The 9,974-nt window shown below is 31.2% G+C and overlaps 1 protein-coding gene across 2 annotated transcripts in view; it reads left to right on the plus strand.

Moving 5' to 3' along the window:
• Window positions 1-357: 357 nt before the first annotated feature.
• Window positions 358-9,974, plus strand: part of LOC106470317 (60S ribosomal protein L8) — a 27,295-nt gene continuing 17,678 nt past the window's right edge. The window contains exons 1-3 of one of the 2 annotated variants that reach the window (XM_013930876.2): window positions 358-381; window positions 2,115-2,260; window positions 3,821-3,962. In XM_013930876.2, the coding sequence (XP_013786330.1) occupies window positions 2,123-2,260; window positions 3,821-3,962 (280 nt within the window). In that variant the 5' untranslated portion in view covers window positions 358-381; window positions 2,115-2,122. Of the gene's footprint in view, window positions 382-592; window positions 679-2,114; window positions 2,261-3,820; window positions 3,963-9,974 lie in introns of those variants that run through there. The other variant, XM_013930868.2, reaches the window with a different exon arrangement.

A 9,974-nucleotide genomic window follows, 5' to 3' on the forward strand; every position in this document is an offset into this window, starting at 1 on the left:
ACAAACCTTTGTCGAAACATTGTACATTTGCTGTCATGTTAAACTTATATTAAAGATTTTCTTCATTACCCATTCAAGCCGTCTCCAGTCACTGGTATACATATATTTTCGGTTCTAAAATTACATTGTATTGAGACATGATTTAAAACACTCATTTTACGTCTGTATAAAAGTTCATTGATGTTTTGATAATACATCTGTTAACTTTTCTTTCCACAGACCAACAAAGGAATAGCTTGATGAAACTTTGTAGAATGGACGACATCTACCTGTTGTAGAGACACAAGTGTAGAGGACGACGTTTCGAAAGTCTTCCGCCTTTCGTCTTCATTGGACAACCTACTCATGAGGGCTCACGTACTCGATTCAAGCATTGTGTTCGTACGTATGAAAAGTCGCATTATATGTGTTAATAACAAGTAGGTTAGTTTCGAACCCTTGTCCATTATTCCCTATAATCACACACATATATATATTTAGACATACATGAGTGTGTGTATGTGTAAAACGTACTCAATTTTTAAAATATTATTGCAATTATTTATATTTTTTATGATAGATTTTGCTATATCATGCACTTTAATGCAATGAGAGTACGAAAATAAATATTGTACCGTAAATGTACGCAAGAAATATAAATACACAAATTATTCCTTCTTTTGAGGCCTGTCGTTAAAGGTATGGTTAGTAAAGTGATTTTGTATGTTAAGTCAATCCATTTTAATCTTTAATATCGCTTGAATATTACTAGATTGCCATATTGAATCATAATTAGTTTTAAATACTTTGTATAAATGAAATTAAAAATTGCATTTTCTTTGTGGAGTATTGTATTAATATTATCAGATTTTTTACGAGTTACATTTGTAGTCATAACATAGTTTTACTTTTATTACTGAACTAGTACTTAAATTCTTAAGTGATATTACTAGCATTATTAAATACTTTCATTTTATATTTTCAAAATTACGTAATACTTACTGGGCATAGTGCACATAGTGATGAATAAATGAAATGAACTATAAACTCTAGAGAATATTTCAAAATTTATTTTATTTGCTCAACGTTCCAGCTTTCTACTTTATCAGTTTATCACTTTATGCTCTCACCAGCAACATAAATTTTCTGCAAAATATAATGAATTTTAACTTAGAAATTAGACCACGTGTCAAGGGATAACTTGCAATGCAAAAATCGCACCAGGCCGTTTTTGTTATTAAAAATAAAAAGCTTATGGTACATATGTGAACAATAAATTAAAAACATTGTTATGACAATTCTTATGGTGTGACTCATCCTTTTTGAGTTTTTCTAAATTGGAAAATGATTGTAGTTCAAATGTAATGTATATTATAATTGTCATAAGATAGTAGTATTAGGCTTATTATATTTTATTTTTATCAGCGTAGAAAAGGCATTCACACCATAACATTTAACAGTTGTTGTAACAAATAGCCTATATAAATACAAAGGTATTTTTGTAATTGATCGATCAGTTCATTGATGATCACTGTATCACTCATGTAGCTGAAGAATCCTAGTACCCCCATGGTTCTGTTTTATTATTTTTGTTATATGTTAAGTATGTTTCCTCACTGCATATTTTTTTTCCATAATCATTGAAAATGTGATTTTGTTAGAAACTTATGTAATGGGGTTTTATTGCCCAATAATATTAGGGAATAACAGATTACTAAAATATACTTGCAAAAATATAAGTAATATACTGATATGTTTATATTTTAGTGATATGTTATTTCAACACTATCAAACTTCTGTCAGCAAATTTAGACCAATTTCAGCTAGCCTTACCTTAATAGTTTGATAAATTGCAAACAGAATAATATCATATTAAAAAGTATAGCAGTAATTACACTCTCCATTATAATTCTTTTTAATTTTAAATGATTAAATTGGGTCATTTAAATTAATTTTTTCATTTTATGTGCAATTAGACGAGATTTGTTTTTCTAAATATTTTAAGTCCAAACAAAAAAAAAGTTACTGTATTGGAAATATCATAGTAAAAACTTATCCAGTAGCATTTCTTACACATAGTGAAGCTCACCATACTATAAGTATTAGTTAATTAAATTTGAAGATGTTTTGAAAAGATTCAACGATGGGACGTGTCATAAGAAGTCAGAGAAAGGGTGCTGGAAGTGTGTTCCGCAGTCACAACAAACATCGTAAAGGAGCTCCAAAACTTCGTGCTGTTGATTTTGCAGAAAGACATGGCTACATCAAGGGAATTATTAAGGTATAAAATTTTAAAACATGAATTATTAGGTAATGTATCAAATTTTCATGTAAGTAAGGAATTTGTTTTTTGGTATGTTGAAATTTGTGTAGCACAAGTTTATTACTCATGGCTGAAAACTGCTGTAATAAATGTTTATGTAATTTTTTATTATACTTGTGTTATTGAAAGAGACCAAATAATTCCAACAACCCAGTAATTTTGTGACCAAACAGTATTCACAGCATTGTCAGAACCACAACCAACTTTCATATGTATACCATTTGCTTAATTAGCTGTGTATTACTTGAATACAAAAGGTTTAATTGTAGAAGATAGTTTTCAGAATTAATTTTTGTGTTTTTTTCACCCTTCAGGAACCTTAACTTGTACTTAGTGTCAAACAATTTCTAATGCATTAGTTTTTTATTCTGAACTAAAAATTGAACTTAAACTGATCAGCCAAATCTCCATAAACATATAAGGTTGAATTTTGCAAAAACACAAAAAGGTTTTAGAGGGTTATCTGATGTTAGGAAGTCTACAAATGATTCACCCAAATGCACAAAATATAACATTGAATATAATTTAATTATCTTATCAAATAAAACTGAAACAACCACATAATTCCCAGGAAGAGCACAGAGGTAAAGCTCAATGTGAATGAGTCTCTGGCTATAAAAAAAATCTCTTCAGGAAATTTTCTAGATATGAGTGTAGAGAATTATGTTTAAGATTATTTTGTTTGTGTGTGTGTGGAGTGCATGTTAATGTGTAATATTTTTGATGTTTAAATTGACTATAAAGCACCAGTGGATTAAGTTTTATTAAATAAGTTAAAGCTTTCGTAGAGTAGGCTAAAATATTTACATGGATAGGAGAGTTTTGTACTGGGGACAAATCTGTACAAGCAGTTTTATCCAGATCAAAACCAATGCATAAAACATTAAAAAAATGAATTTGATTTAACAGGTATTTTTGTGTTTCATTTAATACGCAAGTCATCTCAGTAGACCTTCACACCTTCACAGTGATTTATTCCACAACCCAACTACCAGTGATGATTGTACGTTATAACAATGTATGAAAGAAAATTTTGTGAATGTTTGTAAATTGCTAGGTCTGGCAAAAGTTTTTGTTCCTACCCATTTTTATTTGAGCTTTAAATTAAAAAGTGTGAAGAAAAAGTATTTTTCTTTAAGCAAATCCTTACTTTCTGTAGTTAAGTAATGTCAAATCTTATTTTTGGAGATACTTCTTCCGAGATTAGTCAGATGAACAAAATATTTTTTTAACTATAGAAAAAGAAAGATTATTTTCTGCTTGACCTTTCTTCTACTTTGTCTTTAAAACATTCTTATTTTATGCAGGATCTAAAGTTTTATCTTTTGTGAACAAGAAGAATCGTGTCTTATTTTGAATTCTACTGGTTACTTGACTTTTACTTGCCCTTAAAACCATTTAAGTAATATGTAATACAGGTTGTAATATTTTGTATAAATATAAAAATATTTTTTATCAATTAACTATATAGTGAATTTTTACAATTGTAATAGATAGTTTTATTTTAACCTGCTATAGGAAATCATTCATGACCCCGGTCGTGGGGCTCCTCTTGCCAGGGTTATTTTTCGTGATCCCTACCGCTATAAGCAAAGGAAGGAACTGTTCCTTGCAGCTGAAGGAATGTATACAGGCCAGTTTGTTTACTGTGGAAAAAAAGGTATAATAAATAGGAAATACTTTGTGGATAAACTAATCCAAATCAAACATCAGTTTGTTACATTCAAGTATTATTCATGTACATGTATTATTTGATAACCTTTGGGTTCCTTTATTTGGATTCCTCTATACCTGCTATAGTTGATGTGCTTTGGATAAATATAATCTTTTGTAGTATCTTTAAAGTATATTTTTATACAATATCTAATTGGTACAGGTAAATTACTCCAGCAGTTTCATGTGTATGTTAAAATTAGTTAAATTCTTTTTAAGATGTACTGTAGATGTGTACAATAGTTGTGTATTTTGTCATTCTTTTGAAGCATTATAAAATTGTATTGATTTTTATAGTTGAGCATTGCTTGTCTTTCTCTGTATGATACATCTGTAACAAATGTTTTACAATTAACATATGAAATTTATAGCCATCAGTTTCTTTTTGAAGTATTAATATAATTATGATATGCCCCACCCAATTTCAATAAAGAATGTGGTAACACGAGAGTATTATATAATAATAGTTTTAATAATACATGCTTAACAATTTATAATACCAGTTCTACATCCAATCTTACCATTTGTATTAAAGATCTGTTCTTTCCAATTTAGTTTCATTTCATTTTTTGCTTAGAAATATAGTTTCAGACAATTTATATGTTTCCTCTCTTGTTTTTAAACTGTTATTTAAACAGAAAAAAGGACAACATACTGATCCCTTTCATACTTCACACACAATCCTCTCAGTGTAATTTATTTTCCCATATGTTACATACTGCTTTTGTTTTTAAGTCTCATTGTGAACATTTTGGCTTTGATTTTTTATTAATTTCATTGTTTTTATATAGCGCTGATTTGATTGCCTATATGATTAATGTAATGCATAGTACTAGAACTGTTGATTGATTTATATATACACACACACTTTGTCAAAAATGTAACATATTGGGAAATTCCACAGCCATTGCAGGTGGTACCAAGTAATCTGTTATTTTAAGACATCTACAACTAAATTGAATGCATAATGAATAATTATACATAATGTCTGTCTTATTTTTTAAAACTAACCATATTTTCATAGTAATTTCTATTTCAAGTGAGATGTACACCCTTATGAAAATTACTGACCTCTCAGACTCCAAATTTCTCTTCTTTATTATCTATTTATGTGCATAATTAAGCAAGCCAGAAATTTAGAAAGATGGCCATTCAGCAACACTTGTCAGATGAAGAGAAAGGGGTTAAATTGTCATATGTACATACAAGACTACCTAAATCATAAGTTTTCAATTGTATTTAACATTGTCTTGGATATTATTTGAAGTATTAAACTGTATAGTTTATGATAATAATTAGTGACATAAACTTGTGCATTTTTAATTTTGAGGAAGTGCTTAATTTAATATCTTGGTATATCATAGGCTTTCATGTTAAAAGTGATACAGGTCATATTAAAACACATCGTCTTGCTAGATGCCAGGAAAATGTTTCTTAGTATGATTGAAAAATTATTTTTAATGTCTAATATCTCAAACTTTTCCCCTACCCTACTAGCATAGGGCAAGTTTGGTTTCTTCTTTTTTTCCCTACTGACTCTTATGTTAGTTTTCTAGTTCCCTCGTTATATTTGAAACTATAGTTATTGTGCTCAGACTGTGGATCTCCGGAATTATAGTTCATGTCCTGTTGCTGCAAAAGTGCACTACATTTTGAAACCGTAGTTGCACAATGAGAAATACATGCAAACCTCACTATGTGATCAAACAAGAGTAGCCCAAGATCTGAATGGATATTGTTGACTCACTACCTTCCTTCTAGTCTATCAATTCAAAATTAGGGATTAGTAGCTTTAGACAAAAATTCTTTATTGGATTTGATAAATTGTGTCAGCCTTAGGCTTATGTAATTCATGAATGATTTTTTGTATCATATACAGGGTACATTACCACTTTTCATACCTATAGCTGCAAAGTTTTTTCACATGCCACAAGCTTTGTACTCCCATGTACCCCATGATCAGTGTTGTTCAACCATGTCTCGCATGTAACTCATCAATAGGAGTGAGATGCACACTCCTGACGCATGTAACTCTCTATTCGATTTTGCCAAACTATCACTTCTCGTTAGGCAGTGATCGAGTGCAGATATTTTTCACTTGTGTTCTTTTTGCATGTTCATTGAATTTTTTCTTTTCCTTGTGAAGTAGTAATTTACTTTATTTATTGGCAGTAGTTTGTTTTGTCTGTACTAATTTGCCATAATAACTAACCTTTGTTTATTGATTTTTTTCTTTCATTTTCAACTTCTTCATCGATTAAGATGAATTCCAAAGTTTGTGTTTTGCAACTTCTGATATTATTACTGGAGGGGGGGTCACTTTCAGTTGAGACTGTGTGTGAAATTATTCATAGGGAATCTTTAAATATATATTCCATCCAGTCATGTTTATCTGGGGGGGGCTCTGTGGTTACAGTTGAGTGTGATCCTGGACATCCTGATGAGAATTTAGATTCATTTTTTCCTGCATCTTCCTTTATTCTGTTGACTTCTCAGGAGACCACATTGGGATCAGCCTCTTCCAACTCATTTTCTTCAGTTGGTCCATCAAGTGTGTGATGTTTTGGGTCTTTCCGTGGTAGTTTTAGAGCCTGCATCTTTCTTGATGGCTGAAAGGTCTGAGGGCGAATACTTAGTTCCCCCTCCATCCACTGATATTGTAGTCCATGCGAGGAGGTTTACTGCTCTGTTACATGAAGGAACAGCTATGCCTTGTCTGCCACATTTGTCAGAACTGTCATTTAGCTTACCACTACCAGATGGATACATATTCAGACTTGGAGAATATGGGGGGTGGACGAGATTATTCCTCAATAGTGTTTGAGTGAATTTCCTTCACTTCTGTAGAAGAGGTTGAAGGTGGAGGCCCTCCTACCCTGGACCCTATATGTTTTTTTTCCCAGATGCTGGTAAGAGAGGCCTATGAGAGAACCTACTCGTTAAAGCAGTTCAGATTTGATGCTCGGCTATCCAGTTGGGTTGAGTGTGCCCCTTCTTTTTGATCAATAATGGTTCAGTACATTGTTCATGGAAGAGGGTCCATTGCCTGTTCTACGTATCAAATGTAGAGTGGTCCCATCCTGGGTCCTTGGTTGAGCACAGTTTGTTCCACATCTTCCCCATAATTTTAGGGAAAAGTGGAATTTTCCTTGCCCAAACAGTTGGGGAGAGAGAGAGAGAGAACGAGTGTTCATAATTCCAGACCGGATGAGTTCTATTTCCTCAGGTTAAGTATGGCATGCAGGATCCTGTCATTTTGAGTTTTAAGTATTGCCTTTCAGACTTCTTCAGGTTGAGGAGAAGGTTTGTCTACTTTATCAATGTGGGATTGTAGCTGTAGTGTGAGTAGATGTATGTTTTGAACATTAACATTTTCTTTAATCAAAAGATATTTCCAATAATACTTACCTCCATTCATACTTTCCCACCCTTCCTCCCCACTAAGAGACTGTGGATTGGGTCTCGAAAAAGTGGTACTATTATCTGAATGAGGTGCTGAGAGAGAGAGAGAGAGTACCAGGACAGAGGGCACATAGTTGGAGAATGTCACGAGACAGATAATGCTAATGGCAGTTAAGTGGGGAATGAAAGACTGGAGCAAGAAATAAAAATTCAGACCAAAGTTTAAATTGGCAATGGAAGGAAACACTAGTAGTCGACTAATAGATATAGTGTGAGATGAGTTATTATTGGAAATATATTTTCGATATAAGAAAGTGTTAACTGAAACCTGGTGCTTTCTTGTCTGCCTAATTTCGAAGTAATAGTTTTATTTCAGGAGGGTGTGTCGTACTCCTATTGGTCGAGGGTTGTTGCATGATGATTTACATGTGAGATGCAGGTGAAAAATTGTTCATGGGGTACATGAAAGTTCAAGACTGGTGGCACACAAAATAAATTCTTGCTAATAGAGGGCAGCACTGAATGAGAACAGCTGTACATGTGAGGTAGGTAAGTACCTATTGGAATCTTATTTTCAGCATAGGAAAATAATAACTTCTACTGTCTCCCATCATTGTAATATTTTTAAAAAACATAACTCATCATTACTTAGTTAGTTTTAAATGTAGTAATTTTTGAAAACTGGTTGTAAATGGTGCAAAATCTTTCAGTTCGAGCAATTTTATTAGATTAATTAAATCCAGTTTTAGTAAAGTATGAATCGGTTTTTGCTAATTTATCACTATTATATTTCCTAGTATTAACTTTTTTGCCATAAGTTTTATAAGTATCAGAATAGCTTAATTGCTTATAACTTAGTTTGTTTCTCACAATGTATTTTATTAGAATGCTCAAATTTCATAACATATTATACAAACTGTTTCTCTATTAAACAATCCTTTTAATATAACTGTAATCCAAGGTTTGATATGTACAATATTTGATAATTTGTACTTTTAATAAGAAGATATAAACTTAGCAGATCAAGTACTTAAAATTTAAATGCAGTGTTTTTTTAGTGATATTTACCTTAGTTTAAAAAAAGTTTCAAAATAATCTAAAAGACCAGTGGCAACCATAATGTTTTAAAATTATTTAAATTTAAAAATGTTTGTTAAACACTTTTTACATCCTCTAGTGGATCTGTTTGGTCTTCTTTCTTCTGAATATTCTGTTCTTTTTCTCAGAGTGCACTCGGGCTGATTCAGTTACTTTAGAACCATGTTTTGATAGAATTAATTATTTTTTTTATCTCCTTTTCTACTGTTAGGCTTACTCTAACATATAAAACATTATGCCTATGTCGGTCATTAGGCCTATCACTTCTATGATAGTTAACTTCATGCCAAACTTTTCCTTGCCCATAACTTTACTCTCTTCTGCTATTGTCTGTCTGCTGTTTCCACTCATCTCACACTATTTACAGATTAATCACTTAATCGCCTGTCCTTCTTCTAGAAATCTCTATTCTTGATGTCAGTTTATTGCACAATGTATTTGATAGTCTCAACATAACATCAATGAATTATAAACATAACTTTATACAGTCATTTGCTTTTAACTCTTATAAATAACAAAAACTAAACAATAATAATATATTTGTTCACAAAAATAATTTAATCAGTAATATTTAAACTAGACAGTCTTTTATATCTTGACGGAATCTTTGTACATAACTTGTAGAAATGTATTGTGCACACAGTACAATGTAATAATAAAAGTAATATCCATAACATTCTCTCTACAGATATACTGTAGCAAAGGTTAGTTTGAAGTTATGATGTGTAATACTTATGCTGATGAAGCATAATCTACTGATCAATAAGTTGTGTGATATTGCACTGCAACAAGACTGATAGTAATTTTAATACATAATTTGTTGCTGGAAACTTGAATAAAAAAACAAAAAGAAGCAATCAAAATTATTATCAGTCTTAATATGATGCTGTTTCACACATATAATGAATTATTTTGGGTTTGTTGCGACTTGAATTGTTATAGAAGTTTTGTATGAAATACTTTCTCGGTGACCAAAGAGATGTAGTTCATAACTGTTTACTTTAATGCATTTTATTATATACATTTGCATTTTGTTGAACAAATTAAAGTATGCTATTGAATTACAAATAAAAAATAGTCACCCACTAGTGAGATATATTCAAATATTCTATGGAAAATACCATTTAAACACACAATGTCAGTATTGTATACTGAAAATAGTCAAGTTTTGTCTTGTAAGGTATTGTTACGTCTCCGTTTGTTAGTTAATTTTTCCGTAAATTCTTTACGACTAAACTTTAGCGACACAAGTCCTTTCTTAAATAAAACTGGTTTATTCTTTTCGAATACAACTTTACGATACACTTAATTTCAACAGTCGCTCTATAACAAATGCGATAACTCACGTGGCCAACAATATTCTGTCCGCATACATTCAATTACTCATTACACTGTTGATGACAAAACCTTGTCGAAACGTTGTACATTTGCTGTCATGTTAAACTTGTATTAAAGTTTT

Source organism: Limulus polyphemus, unplaced genomic scaffold (genome assembly GCF_000517525.1).
Source record: "Limulus polyphemus unplaced genomic scaffold, Limulus_polyphemus-2.1.2 Scaffold103, whole genome shotgun sequence".
Lineage (NCBI taxonomy): Eukaryota > Metazoa > Arthropoda > Merostomata > Xiphosura > Limulidae > Limulus > Limulus polyphemus.